Here is a 21,970-nt window from a genome sequence, read left to right on the forward strand (position 1 = left end):
GCATAAGTTCCTTCCTAAGACATCAGCCTCCTCCCATGAAAAGATTTCATATAAAAGAGAAGAGCTGGTAGAGTCACTTGACAGCATCATAAACCCATTAGTATAAGTTTTACCCCTTTGCTGTGACAAAGGAAAATAGAGCCCAGTAGAGTTTGTAGCATAGTTTGTAGATATTCAAATATGCTGCTAGCCTCCTGTGCCATAATTTTGTAACCTCTTGAAATTGTATTCTGAAAACAGGAAATAGAATGGTTTGGGAAATGTGGAACTTTATTTTAGTTACTGACTATCTTGTTTACAGAAGTCTAACAGACGATGGCTAAGCCAGTAAAGCAGGTTTTCGTGTATCATGTGAAAGCTCACTTAAGGTGTATTAATTAGCTTATACCTTTAGCTACTACAGCCGAAATTAGCAAATTCAAACTCATGCATTCTGGATTTGTCCATTCTTAGGATATAATTATTTACAGAAAGTGATAGATGTAAATATTATATACACCAGTCATGTAATCATCTAAGCATCAAATAACTCAAATAATTTTAATTTGTTTCAACATATTTCTTCATTAAATTAATATTTATACATCAGTACTGTTCCTTCAGTCACATCTTTATAAACAAATATGGCATTAAAAGTAACACTTTCTCAATGCTTCATGATTACGATGAATTGCTTGTCTTTTCCTCATCAGTTGTTCCTTCTTACTTGTAAAGGTATTTAAACCTTAGATTAAGTGACCTACTAAATTTGACCTGGTGAGAAAAAATAACTAATTGGTCTATGCAGTTTAAATCAGGGTACAAGAATAAGGTAAAACTTCAGTAGCACAGGATCCTCTCTGAGAGAATACAAGGATTAATCACAAATTCATAACCAGATTTCATACTGACATACAGAGAAGCAGAAACTATTATTCTCCTTGTTCTCAAACCAGAAACAAACTATGCAATACTACAGTTTTTAACATTTTGGTACCTACAATACATAATTTATGATGTGAAATTACCTTATGGAAATGCAATACATAGTTGCACAGAACAATACGTAGAACAACGAATCTAAAACTAACTTATAATGCTCCTGTTCTTTAAGAATCTCTTTAGATAAAACTTATTATATTTAGATTAAGGTTAAGTTACACCTTATTCTAGTTATATGTTATCTTATATGTTACATTATTCTAATAATATGTTAATACTACTGGTAATTGAATGCTTTAAGTTTAAGCACTTTAGAGTTCTAGGTCTATAACCTTCGGGAATGTCTTCTGTTAACACACTGATTAGGCGAACTGAATTTCACACACTCACCAACACCTAATAGTCAAAATTCTTATAGCTAAGTGATCTTTACTGTTCACAGGATACTCGTGCTTCAGGTTATCATTTTTAGCAAATATTCATTAATTGTTAAAAAAAAACAGCAAAACACTGACTCCTGCAAAACATTTTAAGGCTTTTTAAGTTTACTGATGTTTGTTACTGTTAAATGAAAAACACTGTTGTGAGATAAACATGCATTCTTTTAAAACTTGTATTCTATTTTATCTCAGTCTCAGCATAAAATTATTTTTTTACAATTCCATAAGGTAAGGAGCATAATTTCAAAACTTCCTACCATATACAGTGTAGTTAAGATGTAATATTCTTTGACTTATTCATTTCAGGCAAAAGAAAAACAACTTCAAAACATTAACACAAATCTAGATCAACTAAAGATGACATTCAAGAGTCGGCTGTATTCTGCCAACATAATATCAGCACTTCTGCATGAATACATATGAACACAAAACAAGCAATTTGTATGCACTACTGCAAATGACACACCTTTCTTTTCAGGTGTTTGTTGCTATTATATAATTTGCTCATCTAAAGGAAATGTGTACAATGTATGGTTAAAAAGGGTAAGATGTCTTGCAAAATAAAAGATAATCACATTTATTTTCATTATATATTTATTAAGGTATTTTAAAGTAATATTTTTTTCAAATATTTGTCACAGACTAGTGACCAAAGCAGATCTATAAACGTCACACAAACACAATTATATCAGACACAAATGTGATTATCTTAGAAATCCAAAAACAATGAAAAATCTTAATTAAGTATGGAATACTCAGAGGTGAGGTGCCATAACAGGAGTTTTAAATGGGCATGGAAAATGAACAGGAAAAACTTCTCAAGGTAAACAGATAAACAAAGGAAACTGAAAGATAAAAAAGTAGTGTTCTACAAAACCACAGCCGAACACCACAAAACAAAAACTTAGTTCCTCTTTTGAGCTATAACCCTATGTCTTTATTAATAAAGACCTTCTTCATTAAAGGTCTAGGGACCTAGCTAAGTTGTTTACTTGCAAAACCAAAGTTTCTCTCAAGATTCTCTTCCCCCTAAAACATAACACGTCCACTGACCCATCCATCAGTTGTTCTTTCGCTTCTTGTTCTCTCAGCACTGCATTAATCCAGCACTGCAGTGGATTTGCTCTGTCTCCAGATAACTGATGGGGAACCACTTCCTGGTTTTTAAATCATCACCTGGCCTATTGTCTTCTTCCAGCTGCTCAGATGTGAGAAAAGTAGGTCACTCCCCACAGCTTTTTGGGGAATGTAGTTCAGACACAAGCTACCATTATGTCTGAACCTGCCATCCCATCATATAAGGAAGAAGATAGCTGCTTCAAAACATGGAAAAAACTTTTTTTTTTTAAGTTTACTTGTGAATGACAAATTTATACTTCAAGAAACAAAAAGGATCACGGTTACTGCAGTCTCTATCACCTTGTGTAAACAGTCTAAATCTAGGTTTGAACATGAAGCTAACCCTTGTTTGCAGGATCAGAAATGTACTGCACATACATTAATCTCCATACAATTTATTTTGTGTAGTTAACTCCATAACGTAAAAAAAATCACTTCAAAATGCACTAATTGTCATTCTTGAGTTGTTATTTTTACTATGTATGTGGTCATTATCTGTGATCATTCTGTTGTCAAGCAGGACCACCTGTCTAAGTAGCCATGTCAGTGGCGAATGTAAACAAGATAACAACAAGCAAGATATACAGCGAGATATATAGCAACACCCGGAGTAGTTTCAGTGACATCATGAGTTTACCCAGACATTCATATTGCATGAGGGAATATACTTATCAAATATGAGCGTACTTATTCACCATTTTTTCTGTAGAAACAAACAAAAAAAACTTCATAAGACTGTGCAAATGAAACACCCATTGCTCGTTATCTCTAGTTGGGGCTCCAACAATCAGAAGTAGAATTTATAAAGGTGTGCATTGTTGCAACCATAGCCTTACTGGCTCCAAAGAAACTTAAAATATTTGTAAGTCTGATCTTATCTCTGGACAATGTCAGATCTAACCTAATGATTTGTATTGTCTCTGAATGAATCTACAGGTCTTCTCCCTTGGCTATAGAATAGATGATAAACCCAATTCCTATTGGCTAATGTTCTGCATCAGATTATATGTTTTTGAGATTTGAGAAGATTTGCTTTCTTTAACATTGCTTGTCACTGCTACTAAAGAAGGTTGTTTTTGAGAATGCTATGTCTGTAGCCTTTGGTTATCCTTTGAAAAATCAAGTGCTCCTACTACTGATGGTGGTCCATATATGGTTGAGAAGTAGATGTCCTAGTACAGAAAAATATGGATCACCTCAGCCTTGATACAATAAAGTCAATTGTGTGTCACTGCCTTATTTATCAAGAAACTGCTGGAAAATGTTCCACAGCTATCCTGGCATTTGTTTATAATTTAAAAGTGTTTTATGAGGCACTGACATAAAAATAAACTTATGATGATTATCCTTTCAGTTAGTAAGTTCACATTTCATTTTTAGTTTACATTGTGACATTTAATTTTATTTTCTTAAAAGCAAGAACCAGTTGAAAATGTTAAAACTATCAATCTTAACAAATCATATGTTTGGAAAAATGTGTTGTTCATGTCTGTTTCACCATGAATGGAGTCACCCTGGCACTTAACAGATTTTTTTTCTTACTTCTCCTGGAAGTGGCTATTTGGTAAAATCCAGTAACTCAGGTCTGAGTGTGGATTTATCAATCATTCATCACTTATAAACTGGGCTACATATTAAGTCTGTAGAATACTACATTTACCTTTTCAGGTCAGGGTTTTCTCACAGGAAAAAAATATATGCCAGGTAGTAGCCTCCACCCCTCCACCTAGCTATCTAACAGCTAGATTACTATAATATCTTGCGAGCCATATTATTACTAAAACTGAACAATATTATCCTCAAACAAGATGTTTTTTTTACCACAAAAACTAGTTTTACTATATAGGATTCATCAAAGGTGTAGGCCACCCATGATATTGCCTGAGGAAGAGCTTTTATAGCTCCGTGAAGTTGGTCCCTCTACAAACAGCACAAACAATGAAACCCACTGCATTCATTAGAGCCCAGTTTGTGCTGGTTTGTGCCTGTGAAAATAGCTTTTGAGTTATACAGTTTTACAATTACTTGATTTGGCATACCTCTGGTTTGAGATTGCTTAGGTCTCTTTTCTGTGCTTTAGAAACATTATGTCCTTAATTATGACTGGTCATTTTTGGCTTGGCTTCCATTAGGATAATTTACAGCAGCAACAGAAAGAGCAATTATAGAGATAGAGAACTGAATGTATAGATAAAAAAAAAGTGTTGTGTTGAATATTAAAGGGGTCCATGGCCATTTCCAGGGCTAGCCCTAGGGCTGAGAGATGTCACACCTAGAAATAGAAATAGAAATATTAACCTTTATCTTGGGAACAAAAGCAGTTGGGAAGCTACTTTAAATGGCTCAAAACAGCACAAACAGGGCACTAACAAATGTGGTGGGTTTGTCCTTGTTTCACAAAAGCAAAGTCACAATTGTGTATGGATGTACCATACTAAAGTGCTTTGATTTTTTTTAAAACACTTATAAATGTATTAGTATTAATATACCTTCATGTGTAGCCATCCAATTAAGGTACTTTCTGTGTGATAAGATAATAATAATAATAATAATAATAATAATAATAATAATAATAATTGCTTACACTTATATAGCGCTTTTCTGGACACTCCACTCAAAACGCTTTACAGGTAATGGTCTCCCCTCCAATGTGCAGCATCCACCTGGATGATGCGACGGCAGCCATAGTGCGCCAGAACGCTCACCAAACATCAGCTATTAGTGGGGAGGAGAGCAGAGAGTAATGAAGCCAATTCATAGATGGGGATTATTAGGAGGCCATGATTGGTAAGGGCCAATGGGAAATTTGGCCAGGACGCCGGGGTTACACCCCTACTCTTTTCGAGAAATGCCCTGGGATTTTTAATGACCACAGAGAGTCAGGACCTCGGTTTTACGTCTCATCCGAAGGACGGCACCTGTTTACAGTATAGTGTCCCCATCACTATACTGGGGCATTAGGACCCATGTGGACCACAGGGTGAGCGCCCCCTGCTGGCCCCACTAACACCTCTTCCAGCAGCAACCTTAGTTTTTCCCAGGAGTTCTCCCATCCAGGTACTGACCAGGCTCACACCTGCTTAGTTTCAGTGGGTTGCCAGTTGTGATTTGCAGGGTGATATGGCTGCTGGCTATAATGCCCTGACTGAGCAAAGCATGCACATACAGTACCTGTCTCTCCCTATCTGAACCAAAGTTGTAATGAGAAATGACCCTGCACTGGAGTGTGAATAAAGTATAGTCATACATGGCTGGATTAATGCACAGAATACATTATTAACTGTGAACTTCAAAGAACTGGTAAACCTGACAAACCCTATAACTAAAACTCTCAACAACATTTATTGTAGAGGTTATAGCTGAGTGCAGGGACTGATACTAGGCCTTTCTGAGTAGTTTGAGAACATACTTATCAGGAGAAATCTGTCTCTTAACTTTATTTAAACCCTTTATTGTCAGATTAAATCAAGCTTCTTGGGACACACTTTGTTTCCAAACTGTAGACAGGAGTCTTTCAATGTTCTATTCATCTAATTGGGAAGATATCATCCAGTATGGAGAGAACCAAAAACTGTCCCTTTATTTCTGTGAGGCTCTTACTGTTTCAAGCTAATCCAAAAACTTTATTTAATTGTTTATAAAATGAGCATTTAAAATGGAATGGAAAAATGGAATTCATGGCAAACGTCAGGTTATTATATTTTTTAAAAAGCAAATTACAATTAATTTACAGTACCAATGTTCTAGAACAGGCTGTTGCTGTTGAGTTACAATGTTACATAGCTGAAAATAAGATGTACAAATCATTTAATTCTGGGTTCAGATGACTGCACGGTAATGTATTACCTCTTGTTACAGTTGCCAAAGATCTGCTCATGACTGCTGATAACCTTTTGTTTTTTTAACCATTCTTGTTCTACTAGTAATCAATAGTGCCTTTAGACACGGCTTATTATAGCACCTTGCTGAATACACCGGAGATAGTTGTTTTTATGTCATTACTGTAACAACTTTGTTGTGGGTGCAAATCGAACAGTTTCTCCTTTACAAATGTGGGCACATCTAGCTTCCTGTAAGACTTCATTCTTGGTAACATTCTTGTTATCCACGTTGGCAGAATATCATATTATTCACAAGTATGGCATTAGCTTTCACTTCTATTAAGAAATGGATGCAACAAAACTGTTACATCTGAACTCTAACAAAATTGTAGGAATGTTGACTGGCACTCCTTATTAACTATACAAACATTGTAAAATTATTAACCAGTCAGACACTCAGGTCAATACTGACATGAGCCTTGCATTTTTTAACCTTTCTCAGAGTTTGATGCAGAAAAACTAGCGTAAACTTTTGTCTGTCAACCTTGTTAATTTGTGGCTCATTAAGGTAATTTGTCGCTCCTAAATTAATGTACATTTGCACAGCAAAGGTGGCGATTACTAAAATTGATTGCATAGATTTTTTTTTGCAAAGGATGAAGTAAAGGTTTATTCCATGCTGAAAAGAAGAGACACACCGTTTCAGTTGTGGAGCCTTCTTCAGGTGTTTTCACAGTCTACACATGCTGACGAAGCTACTTTTGCCATTTTTCTAACATTGAATTTATTTCATTAATGAAAGTATTGGTAGATTGCTGTGCAAACTTGAATGTTTAGTGTGCAGCACCTCTGGGCAAGTGTGCAGCTTAGACGGAACACAGAATAGTTTAGCTAAAGTCAAACGCTGGAGAACTTATCAAATACCATAAAAGTCTGCAATTGAGCATTCAGGTTTTGATTAAAATATTCACTTTAAAAATGTATACTTTTGAAACTGTATTAAATGTTAGTAAATAAGTGAGCATCTTGGGGGAACTGTTTACACACACTGTATGCAACCTGTCCGATACTAAAGGTAATTCAAAGGGATCGGCGTCTTTTAATTATGGCTTTTCATTACAGGTTTCATGTACATCTTTATAGCTACTTGAATTCTGCAGATGAGGCCATTTCTTGGGATGTCATTTGAAAAGGTAAAATCTCAGACTCCAAGAAACCTAATCATCAAATGATCTTCCTAAATCTTCTTCCGAGAGAGCATACAAACTCCATGCAGACAGCAGCCCCAGGCCCAGGACCCAGGCACTCCAAGGCAGCAATACTGACCACTGCACTACAGTGCCGCCCTTAAAAAACACTTGCATAAGATAAATTGGTTAGTAAATTATATCATTGCCTATCAGGGACATCAAAATAATTCAATTTTAACTTTTCACTTTATCCAATTTTTTAAAAGGCAGGGGTCTCAAACATATGGCTTGCATGGTAGGTCCTGTCATAGCCATCAGCCAGAATTCAGTTTGAGCCTGCATAGCCCCGATACAAAACACCCTTGATGATATTACTCTAACAGTCTCGCAACACTGTAATTTACATGCATCATTTTTTATAAACTGGGAAAAAAAGACAATGCAAGACCTGTGAGCATACTTCCTTCTCCAAATTCTGGATCAACTTCTGTAACTGAAACACCATTGGTTTCACTGAAACTGTAGTTTGTGTTTTTTATCTGAAAGGGAGATTTTTTAACATAGTAATAATTACTGAAGAAAAGAAAAATAACATATATTGCAATATAAATAATTGTAGAAGTGATTATTTTGGTGTTTTTTTATATCTCTGACATTTAGCAAATAAATAACTTCCTATATTTTCTGTATTTTTTTAAATCACGCAAACTCTGATTATTTAGAAACAAAGTGAGCTGTTCTTCACTCATCATCACAGTATACAGTGCCTTGCGAAAGTATTCGGCCCCCTTGAACTTTTCAACCTTTTGCCACATTTCAGGCTTCAAACATAAAGATATAAATTTTTTATTTTATGTGAAGAATCACCAACAAGTGGGACACAATTGTGAAGTGGAACGAAATCTATTGGATTTTTGAAACTTTTTTAACTAATAAAAAAATGAAAAGTGGGGCGTGCAAAATTATTCGGCCCCTTTACTTTCAGTACAGCAAACTCACTCCAGAAGTTCAGCGAGGATCTCTGAATGATCCAATGTTGTCCTAAATGACTGATGGTGATAAATAGAATCCACCTGTGTGTAATCAAGTCTCTGTATAAATGCACCTGCTCTGTGATAGTCTCAAGGTTCTGTTGAAAGCGCAGAGAGCATCATGAAGACCAAGGAACACACCAGGCAGGTCCGTAATACTGTTGTGGAGAAGTTTAAAGCCGGATTTGGATACAAAAAGATTTCCCAAGCTTCAAACATCCCAAGGAGCACTGTGCAAGCGATCATCTTGAAATGGAAGGAGTATCAGACCACTGCAAATCTACCAAGACCTGGCCGTCCCTCTAAACTTTCAGCTCAGACAAGGAGAAGACTGATCAGAGATGCAGCCAAGAGGCCCATGATCACTCTGGATGAACTGCAGAGAACTACAGCTGAGGTGGGAGAGTCTGTCCATAGGACAACAATCAGTCTTACACTGCACAAATCTGGCCTTTATGGAAGAGTGGCAAGAAGAAAGCCATTTCTCAAAGATATCCATAAAAAGTCTCGTCTAAAGTTTGCCACAAGCCACCTGGGAGACACCCCAAACATGTGGAAGAAGGTGCTCTGGTCAGATGAAACCAAAATCGAACTTTTTGGCCACAATGCAAAACGATATGTTTGGCGTAAAAGCAACACAGCTCATCACCCTCAACACACCATCCCCACTGTCAAACATGGTGGTGGCAGCATCATGGTTTGGGCCTGCTTTTCTTCAGCAGGGACAGGGAAGATGGTTAAAATTGAGGGGAAGATGGATGCAGCCAAATACAGGACCATTCTGGATGAAAACCTGTTGGAGTCTGCAAAAGACCTGAAACTGGGACGGAGATTTATCTTCCAACAAGACAATGATCCCAAACATACAGCAAAATCTACAAAGGAATGGTTCACAAATAAACGTATCCAGGTGTTTGAATGGCCAAGTCAAAGTCCAGACCTGAATCCAATCGAGAATCTGTGGAAAGAGCTGAAAACTGCTGTTCACAAACGCTCTCCATCCAACCTCACTGAGCTCGAGCTGTTTTGCAAGGAAGAATGGGCAAGAATTTCAGTCTCTCGATGTGCAAAACTGATAGAGACATACCCCAAGCGACTTGCAGCTGTAATCGCAGCAAAAGGTGGCTCTACAAAGTATTAACGCAAGGGGGGCGAATAATTTTGCACGCCCCACTTTTCATTTTTTTATTAGTTAAAAAAGTTTCAAAAATCCAATAGATTTCGTTCCACTTCACAATTGTGTCCCACTTGTTGGCGATTCTTCACATAAAATAAAAAATTTATATCTTTATGTTTGAAGCCTGAAATGTGGCAAAAGGTTGAAAAGTTCAAGGGGGCCGAATACTTTCGCAAGGCACTGTATGTTGCACTTATTAGACACTTAAGTAGTGTTTACAGATGCTTATCACTCACCACAGAGCACATATAACTTTCATTTCAGACCTTTACCAAATGATATACATATATTACATAGCAAAAGTATTCAGTGTCCCATTCTGGAAAATAAAATAATGCATATGCATTTTATAAATGTAATATTTTATTCAAGACTTGATGCTGAATGCTTAATATTTTATTCAAAACCTGAAGATTTCTAAGAGTAAGATGTCATAGTAATTGTTAGTAATAACTAAGGAGAAAAAATGATTGAATAAGTATTCAGACCCTTTGACTGTACCAGTTAAGGACACTTCCCTGTTCTTAAACCACTTCAGAGTAGTGCTGGCCTTGCGCTTTGGTTACTTGTCTTGCAAAATGTTAAGTTTTTGTTCCAATTTTAGGACTGAATCACGTTTTCCTCTAATATTTGTACTCATTTTGCCAATCATGATTTTTCATTTTTTTTTTGCTTTTATATTATTTGTTTGTTTTTCTTTGTTACACACAACTTGCTCTGTACATTTCTAATGTAAACTTTCAGTGACTCTAAAATTTCATGAGACCTACTGGAGATATTTATACTGCATGTCAAGTCTTACATTACCTAGAGAGGGGCTGTGCATGTCACTCTATGGGATATCTGCAGTGCAGACCACACTGGTTTCTGTGTGAGCTCTTTCAAAAGTCAAATGCATTGCAAAAGTTGACAGTTCCAGTTTGCCTCCCCAAGCAAATGAATTACCCAAGGTAATTACCCAAGGAATTACCCAAGGAAATTAATTTGCAATAGAACCTGGTAGCTGTTATTAGTAAGTTTACGCTGCACATTTAACATTATCTTAAATGCAGAGGAAGCTCAATTATTTATGTGCTGCAATAAGAACACTCTACACATAAGAATATAGGAAAGTCTGCAAATTAGAGTGGCAAAACAGACTACAATAATATATAAAAAGTGCCCCTTGACCTCATTTCATATTCACTTCCCTATCGTTTCTGCTTGTGTCCTCCTGGTTCATGTTTCACTGTCGTTTCTGAAAGACTCCAGTGGGTTGCCTTGCAGGATGTTTGATACTTGAACCTCTCTTTATAGTCTTTTCCTTTAAGTCTGTCAGTTCCTTAACATCCAGGAATGTCTGCTCCTTCTTTTTTGGACTGGGCTGATTTCAGACCAACATCGTTTCTGTAGCATGATGATCAACTTTATACACAATATCCTAACTGAGATATTACTGAGGACATCACACAATTTTACATACAATAAAATCTATTAAATAAATATCAGATTACTTTATGTTTCTTCCCCATATTATCTAGAAAATGAAAACGATGCATCAACATAAAAACAAGCATTTTTTTCTTATGTAGTTCTCTTTACACTGATTGTTTCCAATCTTATATATTACTTACAACCTGCATACAATTTTCTGAACTTGTTTACATTAAATGTCATTTGCCAGGTGTGTGCCAAGTACTATGTTTCCTCCATACATGTATGTCCTCTATAGCTTTTACAGCATTTTGAAAGATCTGCAAAACTGAGTAATTAATTTATCAACTAAATAAATTAGATCATTTACAGAAACTAAGATCTTCAGTGTCCTAATACACAGCCCCATGTAACTGGAATCTGAATATTCATCCCTGACAACTACTCTTCATTTTCTAATATGTGGATTCTTCAGTACCTATACCTGTAATTTGATGTAGGTTAAAACACTAGCACAATCAGAAGAGATAATTACAAAGAGAATTAATCACATTCAACTAGTGACCCCAACTGTGCTTTCCTGTATGTATATCTTAAACAATGGCTCTATTACATTAATCACTATCCATAAAGTTTAAGTAGAACCCCCTGTTCCAGTTTCACATATTATTGGAAATTCTCTAAAACTTTATTTTTTTTCTGGCTAGTGATTGACTTATATAGAAAATATGTCTCTGGTAACTTGCAAAATATTCAGTATCTACACTGGTCTTTCATGACACCAGTGCCTAATTAAGTTAAGCCATTGTACTTAACTTCTAACTAACATCATCTGTGGAGGATGTGATGTTGGATGCAGATAAAACAGAAAGTAAAAAGAACAGAAACTTTTCTTAAGTTTCCTTTGTTAAGATGCCTTGTAATACTTTACATAGGAGCCATGGTAGCTCAGATGGCAAGGATGTCTAGCTCCTGACTGGAAGGTCCCGGGTTCAATCCCAGGTAGGGGCAAGTGATTTCAGTTGCTCTAATTCCTTCCAGATGGCTCCTGGGTCCACAGCCTGCTTTCTAAATGAGTACTGGGGGCTAATCCTTCCGGTGGTAAAAGGCCAGCTGGAGCGTGATGCTGACCACATCACTTCCACTTCCAAGTGTTGGATGGTCAAGAAAAATGGTGGCCCTTGCCCCCATTCCCCCATGGGACCTTCATGGCCTGAAGGGACCTATCTACCTACAGTACATACTTTACATGAGCAGATGAATTGAATCCCAGCAACTCATTTGCTTTTTAAAGATGTAGATACATTATTTGTATTGCCTAGTGCACAAAGTGGACTAGGGATTTACCTCCATGAGGCACACTGCCACTAATACAAAGTTTTTACTTTGTACTACATGCCAAATATTTAAAGGTTCAAACACCACATCATAAACTCTATATAACAGAAGAATAAAAAGCATTTCTGAAATTACTAGGGTTTTATGTGCCTGTTGGTAAAAGATGAAACAAGTAAAAGACTGGATGAAACCAATTAATTATAATACTCAGCCTTGCTGATACTATACATATATTAATGTGTGACAAGAGATGAGAAATCACTGTCTAACTTAAGTTGCAAAATATAATAATGATAATAAACTTTATTTTATATAGCGCCTTTAAAGGTGGCTTCTCAAAGCACTTTACAGAATGACAACAACAATAAATAAAAAGAATACTAAATAAAATACAATATACAGAGGAGACCATGGATGGTGGTACTAAGAAACGTAGAAGCAGAGGGGTAAAGAATGGAACCAGGCTCTTCTAAAGAAGAAGGTTTTGAGTCTGGATTTGAAGTAGTTTATATTTTATTTAATATTATGCAAGAGAACATATTTTCTTGCATATTGATATTTATTTTTCTGTGATGTATTACCAAGACCAAATTCTAATACAAAAATACACTGAAGTATATCTTAGTGAGTACACTGGGGTTAGATGCCCTAAGCTTACAGACTTATTGAATCTTTAATGAAAACAAAGCAAGGACCTAAACTGCTACAATACAGTGACCCCTGTCACCATAGTGGGATGTTGGTTTTTAAATTTTGGATGCAGAAGGAAGGAGTTCCACCAGTAGTTCTACCAGTCCACAAACACCACTAAAATAACCAACTTATTTTTTCTTGACTTCCATTGCAGTACTGCCTTTGTCCAACCTTTCCAAACTTCTGAGATCTGACAAGATCAGGCTAGAAGGTGGTAATGATATGTACAAGAACCTCTTATCTATAAAAGCCTTTATAATGTGTACCAGTCTGTCAACTTACTGTATGAGGTAGCAAAGTAGTGGCCTTCAGACTCACATTCCAGGTGCTAGAGGTAAAAAATGAAATAATGGTACTGTAATACTAAGAATGCTGAAATCAAAACTGTAACACACTTCCTCATCCTCGAAAAGTGACCTAACATTTACTTGCCTATGTACAACTGATATATAACACAAGATTACATTCTTAGTAAGTGGTTAAAGAAAAAAAAAGTTTTTTTTTAAACTGTTTCTACCTGATACTGGTATTTTTTTCAGACAAGACAATTTAGTGCAAGTTTTGAAACAATTGAGAATAATGTGGAATATTACATTTCTGAGCAGTACACGTGCGAAAAGGGCATACACACAAGACAAAAAAAAACAATTTTAAAATAATTCTTACTTTTAAATACTTACATAATTGCGTTTTGGTACCAATACTATTTTAACGCATTTACGATTATGACAAGGATTTTACGTAGTAAAAACGAACATACAATAAACACAAGCTTCTTTTCAAAAGTTTGGTAAGAGTAATGTGTAGTGTGAAACCTACTCCCGTTCTCAATCATTATGAACACATTTTAAGTTTTGCGTCCGGAGATTCTTTATCCGGAACCCGACTGATGATACATTATGTATACTGTACGTACCGTAAGTATCCGTAGTTCTGTTGTGCCGCTAATGCATCTCCTTTGTGTGTTTTTTTTTTCAAACTGATGTGAAAAGTAGAATTTACAGTAACTTGTGTCCATAAAAATCTCCGGGAATTGTAGCGTTTTCAGAAATCAATTCCCCGCTCGAATCACATTGTCATTTCGTATTTAACAGCAGCAGAAATTCCCCCACTGTTTCGGATAAAAGGGTACATCGAATACGAAGAGCAGCTTATTTTAGCTTCGCTCTCATACTTCCCCAAAAGCAATCGCAGAAGGAACCTGACAAAATGAAAGAAACCCAGAAACTGATTTAAGTGAGCTCACGATGCTGCCAGGATACTAAATCAAACGCTGAGTTGCGATCTGTTACCAGGGTAACTTTCCAGCAGCCAGATTCTCTCAATTCTAATCAGCACAAAACTTCAGTTTCTAGAGCAGCAGCTGAAGACGAGCGTTTTGCATACAGTACGTGCAGCAGCTTTTAAATGAAAGGAACATCCTCATGCGAAAGAAAATGGAAATGTATTATTCTTTTTTAATCTGAACAACCTGAACAGGAGACTGTGGTGAATTTAAGATTTGCAATTGCTCGTGTCTAGAGACCAGGCAGCCCAAAAGATCGTTATATAAGATCAGAATGAATTTATTGCTTTCAGATTCTGTGCTTGTGCAAAACCTCACATTCCACTATTGACATTTTAGTATACATATACATCAACAGAGAAATTAGTAACAAAATAAATAATCTCACTTGTCTGCCTTAATCCAGTTGAACATTTTGAGGTCTGAAGTCAAGAGGGTAATAATAATAATAATAATAATAATAATAATAATAATAATTGCTTACACTTATATAGCACTTTTCTGGACACTCCACTCAAAGCAATTTACAGGTAATGGTGACTCCCCTTCACCACCACCAATGTCCAGCATCCACCTGGATGATGCGACAGCAGCCATAGTCTGCCAGAACGCCCACCACACATCAGCTATCAGTGGGTAGGAGAGCAGAGTAATGAAGCCAATTCATATATGGGGATTATTAGGAGGCCATGATTGATGAGGGCCAATGGGAAATTTGGGTAGGACACCAGGGTTACACCCCTACTCTTCGAGAAACGCCTTGGGATTTTGATTGACTGCAGAGAGTCAGGACCTCGGTTTTGCATCTTATCCAAAGGATGGCACCTGTTTACAGTATAGTGTCCCTATAACTATACTAGGGCATTAGGAGCCACATGGACCGCAGGGTAGGCGCCCCCTGCTGGCCCCACTAATACTCTTCCAGCAGCAGCCTCAGTTTTTCCCATGAGGTCTCCCATCCATTTCCTGTAAAGTGCCTTGAGTGGAGTGTCCAGAAAAGCACTATATAAGTGTAAGCAATTATTATTATTATTAATTATAAATGCAGTATACTAACTACAGAGGTGTGTATATGACTCTTACATTTTCTGAACTTAAAATATGTATGACTACTATGACTGTAATGTCACAATATGACTCTGTTTAAAAGTTACAGTATGATTTTTGTTTCAACAAAAACATGATCCAACATGTACATTTCTCTGTTCTATGCTATTTTGATCCTGTTTCGTCAGGTTTATGAAAAAATCTTGAGGGCACTGTATATCCCTTTATGAACTAAAGAAGGCAGGTTAGGGCATAATAAAGTGCAAATCATCTGGCATTAATCGATTCACTCTGTATTTTACAGCTGAAAGCATGGTCCCAATTTCCAGTTCCAGGTGCTATGCATGATATACAGTATATTGGCCTCATAGAAGGTTGTTTTCAGAAAGATGTTTATACTGCTGTTATGTCCTTATAAATAAAAAAAGATAAAGATCACATGCTTTTTAAATGTCTTTTAAAATACCTTGAGTGATGTTGTACACAGATTTTCAAATAACCTGAGGGCCACTAAACACTTGACTGTCATGTGGGTGTAAACAGTTGTCCAAGTGTTTGTACAGAATAACCTTGGGCAGAGAACTTTCAGATACTACTACTGTGCAATGATCCAGGCAATCAGATTTCTGAAATTGTTATTAAAAATGTCATTACAAAAATCAATTTTTCATATTTGGGAATTTCAAATTAGTATGTGGTCTCTAATATTTATACCAATAAAATCAATTATATTGAATTCTATATTTGATAATCCCAACAAAGAGGTTACCAAGAGGTAACGTGTTACCAAGACATTGTATTGTATTTGGTTTTGCTAAGAGCCGTTAACACTTGTCAGGAACAACATTTGAAACTGTTTGTTAATTCATTTTAGTAAATATAATTTCAAGAATTTCAAGAATGGTCCACAATCACTTTCTTAAGAAAATCTATGCTTTAAAATATTTTATTAAACATTTTTGAAATACAGTAATTAGTATTTCCAGTATAACATTTCAGTATTTCAATAATTAACGTTTCAGCCTTAAAGCCTTTTTTAGTGATTCATTTGATCCTGGTTTTTATAACCTATTTCTACAAATTGCAACTACTGTTGCTTATTGGAGAGTTAAGGTCCCAACACCACTGGTAAAGTCACAGCTGTAGCTGGTTGCAGTGCAAAACCACTGGTGGAAAATCTGAATCTGCACCTCCAAAATTCAATCAGTCACAGTTCATGGACCTACCCAGGAAGAGAGCCTAAGGGTGCCTATCTAAGATACATCAATCACAAAGATGCTTCTGCTTGCTATACAGCCACTACTGTCTGTCACAGTTTAACTGGCCAGGTGGCTGCCTAGTTTGCCCATTAGCTTCCAATGCATCCTGATTCAGACGCAAACACTATAGGGACTGGATCTTCCAGAAGAACCTGAGGCCCACTGGGGTATACAAATAGGCCACCAGCCTTTAAAAACTTCAGTTGCATAAATATGCCTAAAGTACACACAGCTTAGAAAGTGTCTCATTCTAATAAGGCTGCTTTGCTTTGTTTTACTTTATATTTTATTTATATTAGAGATAGCTGATTCTTCATTTGACAAATTAACCATTTATGCTGATTCTACAGTATATTTAGTAACATTAGTTGCTAGTTCATTAGGATTTTGCACAAATGTCTATAAGTTTGACCCTCAGTATGTAGATGTCTGCCTGGAGTTTGTATGTTCTCCCCATGTTTTTGTGAGTTTCCTCCAGGTGCTCCAGCTTCCTCCCACAGTACAAAAACACACTGGTAGGTTAACTGGCATCTGGGAATATTGGCCCTGATGTGATTGTCTGGTTGGAGTTCATCTGCATCTGCAAACATCTGCATGTTTGTGTGTTTGCCCTGTCATGGACTGGCTTTATCCCACTTTGTGCCCTTTGTTTGATGAGAAAGGCTCAGGTTCCCCCGTAACCCTGAATAGGATGTGGTGATTAGAAAATTGATGGATGAATCGCTCACAAAACAATGCAACCCCTTAATCTGATAAAGTATTCACTACAGAATACTGTAGAAATGTACTGTAATAATGATGCATTCCAACCCCACCTAAAAACACACAGGCAGAAAAATGTAACTGAATTTCACACTAAAACAGGTCAGTCCGGTTGGAAACTGGACAGGTGGTGCTTACAGTATAATTATATGAGTTATACATTTTAAATAGGCAAAAAAATAAAAATGTGTTTACTAATGTGAGAATTTGTTGTTAATGCAAGCCCGCTGTGATAACCAACATTAATTGCCAATCTTTTCCTGATAAAATACATTTGTCATCCGAATGGACAGTATGCTGAGTATTTCTATACTTATGCTTTGCTTTAGCTGCGCATAAACCAGCCAATCAGGCTCATTTGGTATCATGGTATAGTGTGATAACTTTTCTAAGCCAGTAAAACAATAAATAGTAGGCTACATTGTTTCACCGGTAACATGTGGGAGTGGATATGCTCCCCCAGACAAAAATAAAAGAGTACTGTGCTTACACCTACAGCACTCTACGTAACAATAAGCCTATGTTACTGTAAATATCGTATCTCATTATTTATTGCTTGGTTTTAGATTATAGCAATGTTTTTCGCTCTCATTTTCTTGGGATCATATAAGATGTTTCCAAAAATAAATATCACAGGAATGTCATAATAAATTCAAGAAATGGAAACTGATTTTTTTGATTTTTTAAAGATAGCATATTATGAAATAACATCTCACAATGTCTCAAAGTCTTACAATAATAACGTGTGTTACATACTTCTCATATTTATTTGGCAAGTTGCATTTTGGTTTGTTAAAATTCTCCAGTTCAAATCTAAGTTTAGTTGAAAATTCATCCATCCATCCATCCATAAGAATGCCATAATTTCTTTAAAAAACATATTTAGCATTTCCATTCTAAGTTCTACAAATACAATTTTATTGAATTTAAAGGTGAGCTTCAATACCATACATATATTAAACGCTCTGCTATCTGTGGGTACTTTGAACTACTGTCATTGTTAAGTACATAACAAGAAATGTTAACCTAAGAGTATACAGTATACAAACCAAATTTTAATTCAATGCCTATAATCTATACAGAGCTTCATGTTATTGTATGTAGTATAGTGAACTAGACCGAGAGCAATATTTTCTCAAATGGGCTCTCATTCGACGATTAATCTGATAAACATACAGTAAATGATGCATAAAGCTAATTCCGCCATAACAAAACTTATAGCCATAAAGTAGACTTGCGAAGTATCTGTATTTTATAATGAAATATAGAAAAGAATACCGATTAAGCATTTATTTGTGTTCTTCGTATACGTACACTGCACTAGAAAAGACCACAAGCACCCACAGAATTTCCTGCTGGCGGTTTGAAACAGTGAAAAATAATAAAGGGTCACATGACTTCACTAAGTGTCAGCTGATCGACTCCGAGACATTTGTGTTCCTGTTTGGAGCAAAGGAAAAGTTAAGAAAAAATATGATAAAACTGCTTGAAAAATTACCCAGAACGGAATGCCCAAAAGTGAGTAAAAAGCGCTTTGTGTAACATGTTCGTAGTAACATAACACAAAGTAAAATAAAGTGAAAAGGGGAGTTTGAGCCCCACGTTCTGTTTAGTTCTGTAATAAAAGCGTCCTGCACTTCAATGCTTCACTAAAAGAGATCGAACATTTGTAATTAATTGGTGAGCACTGCACAGGTTCGCTGTTAACCGTATTTGTTGCTGATTTAGAACGTCCACACACTTCGTGCAGTGATTCTTAGCTGTTTACTTTAGTGTGAAATACTGTGTTTGGTTTCTTTTAGTGTGCATCTTGGCTTGGTTATGCAAGCACCGTATATGATGCATAGTAATAACATCTTTCCAGTTCTACGTTACATGCACTTCAGTTGTTACTGCTACTAATATAATCAACTCTAAATAAACCTGTCTTTATTTTTAAAAAGAACGTTTTTGGTATTAAGAATCTTAATACCAAAGGGATTTTGAAAAATCCAATCGGTTTGCAGGTCAACAAAACCTAGGTTCAAATTTGGTGTTAGACGTTTTTAAAATTGCAGTTTTAAGTATGGAGTAAGCAATCGTATATCACAAACACTTCTGCTTACTGCTATACCTGAGGATTTTCTGTTTGAATTTGGCAATAGATTTATAGGTGCCAATGCACATTCGTTGTTATTTATAGGTGGGACATTAAAATATGACCATTAACTTAACAGTACTTAACTAACTTTTATTCATACCCGAAGAAGACTCTATTGCCAAAAAGTTGTTTCTTTTCTTCTCTTTTCAGCATGGAATAAACCTTTACTTGTTCCTTTGCAGCCTACACATGCTGATGCAGCTACCTACTTGAACTAACATTTTTGTGAATATTATTCAGAAGTATATAAATTGTGCTGTGTACTGTATATATATTATGTGTAATAATTAACTGAGTTTCAGTATTAAAAACTTAGGACCATTTTGTAATACAAATAATATGAAAAAAACTGCAATGTAAAGTGACAGTGAAAAATGTATATTTAATATACATCTGCAGTTAGTGGCAAAGCATGCATTAAAAAAGTTTCACAATATATTTTCTTTATTCACATTTATTTTGTGTGATAAATCTAACAACTAAAGATTCGATCCAGTTTTTTTTTTTTTTTAGAAATATATGTGAAAAAGGATATTGAGTGCAATTAGAAAAACTCAATAGTCACCCGTTGCTGGCTCTGAGTAATGAAGAAAACATACAGTAGGTAGAGCAAAGTACTGGCAAACTTTAGAGTAAAACTTGCTTCTGACCTCGAACTGGCACAAAAGCACATCTTTCAGCAGGACAATGGAAGGTGGAATGGCTTGAGAATAAGAAAGTAAAAATTTGAACTTCTAGTTCTAAATGCAGTTTAGACAGTTTAGAGATGCCAATTAACCTAGACAGCTTGTGAGAAGAAATTGAAGCAGCCAGTGAAAACCCCATGAGGAAGAATATATTAAGTAGACGGTGCTCCAGGTGATTTAAAGCCAAAGACCCAAGGCAGGAGTTAAAACTGCTATGCCACCATGCTGCCTCATGATATGCTATAATGAAAAAAATGTTTAAGTGAATTATTTAAAGAATAAACAGACACAATTTGTAATGTAAGAGGAGCAGTTCTGTACTAGAAAGTAAAGGGTAATTTCTTCAGTTGACTGTCCAGCTCATAAGAAAGAGTTGTTGGGATTTTTACATGAGATAATCTGCCTGGGGCAGCACAGTGGATAGCATTGTTGCACTACGGCCTTGGGTTCAATTCCTGGGGCGCTATATAAGTGGATTTTGCATATTCTCCCCATGTTTGGTAGGGTTTTCTCCAGGTCCTCCAGTTTCCTCACAACATCTAAAGACTTGCTTGTAGGTTATTTGGCCTGTGTAAAATTGGCCCTGGTTTGAGTGTGTGTTTGTGTTTGTCCTGCAGTGAACTGGTGTCCTGTCCAGAGTGTACTGTCCGTGACCCTCAATAGGATAAGCGGTTATTGAAATTGGTGGTGATGATAATCTGCCCATTGTGAATGTTGTTGAGAGAAGTATGCAAAATAGTGCAAAAACAGGCTTGCCATAAAATAATGCAAAGTTATTTTTGAAGACTTAGTCTTTGAAGACTTTGAAGACTTAGGCTTATAAGCTTTTGATAGAGAAGTATGGTCCCTTGATTTAATTACTGCAAGTCTGAGCATTCTGTTCTACAAATTAAATGATGTGTAAAGCCTTTTATTTCCATTACTTATTTACATGTTGTAACATTAAACGATGCAGAAAAATGAGGAAAAATAGACACAAAAAGGGAAATGAAAAAGCGCTTAATCTTCTTTTTATAATAGGTTGTGTTGTATGCTGAGATAAACCATGCTCTACTTCTTTTTTTAATTAGGTTTCCTGCTTTTGTTTTCAGTCAAACTGAGTTCTAGGTTACCAAGACTTTTCAATCTGCTGTTTCCTAGCCACTTGCATCCCCATGACGTAATAATATTTTACAGACTTTGTGGAAACGGAGGAATAGCCTAATGGCTGCACAAGGAGTTAATTGTGCTTTAAATAAAGTCAGGCTTTATTATAGTATTTATTATGGTAAAGCATCTGTAACATGATTGTGTAATCTGCCCACTCATCAACATCAAAAGATACAGCAGCTGTGGGACTGATTGAAGTGATTTAATTTAATGTTAAGAACAGTTTTTGTTTTGAATTCAGGAGATTTTGTTTAAAAAGTCTGTAATAAGTCTGCTTCAGAAAAAAATATTTTTCTTACTGCTTTTTCAACAGATTAAGTAGCAGAGTAACAACAAAACAAAACAATTCCAGTAAAGTGCTTCTTATAGATTTTTAGATGTTTTTGGCTGTTGGAATGGAAAATCCTTCCATATTTAGTGCTGTGGTAATATTAAATTATGTAAAGGTTGAAGCTAGTCTCCGTAATACTCAGTAATACTCAGTGTTGGTATCCATTTG

The 21,970-nt window shown here is 35.9% G+C and overlaps 2 protein-coding genes across 6 annotated transcripts in view; one reads left to right on the top strand and one right to left on the bottom strand.

Annotated features, from left to right (window-relative positions):
* The window catches only part of atp10d (ATPase phospholipid transporting 10D), a 66,306-nt gene extending 51,918 nt beyond the window's left edge, over positions 1-14,388 (bottom strand). For 3 of the 5 annotated variants that reach the window (XM_088627307.1, XM_088627297.1, XM_088627314.1), the window contains exons 1-2: positions 14,060-14,388; positions 13,426-13,471 (exon numbers count right to left, since the gene is read on the bottom strand). The gene's annotated coding sequence lies outside the window, so the exon portion shown is untranslated. The remainder of the gene's footprint in view (positions 1-13,425; positions 13,472-14,059) is intronic. The other 2 variants (XM_088627330.1, XM_088627322.1) reach the window with 1 other exon arrangement.
* Positions 14,389-18,890: 4,502 nt separating this feature from the next.
* Positions 18,891-21,970, top strand: part of commd8 (COMM domain containing 8) — a 53,598-nt gene continuing 50,518 nt past the window's right edge. Inside the window, exon 1 of the mRNA XM_088627351.1 lies at positions 18,891-19,014. Coding sequence (XP_088483477.1) covers positions 18,970-19,014 — 45 coding nt within the window. The 5' untranslated portion in view covers positions 18,891-18,969. The remainder of the gene's footprint in view (positions 19,015-21,970) is intronic.

This window comes from Lepisosteus platostomus, chromosome 1 (genome assembly GCF_059453375.1).
Source record: "Lepisosteus platostomus isolate fLepPlt1 chromosome 1, fLepPlt1.hap1, whole genome shotgun sequence".
Lineage (NCBI taxonomy): Eukaryota > Metazoa > Chordata > Actinopteri > Semionotiformes > Lepisosteidae > Lepisosteus > Lepisosteus platostomus.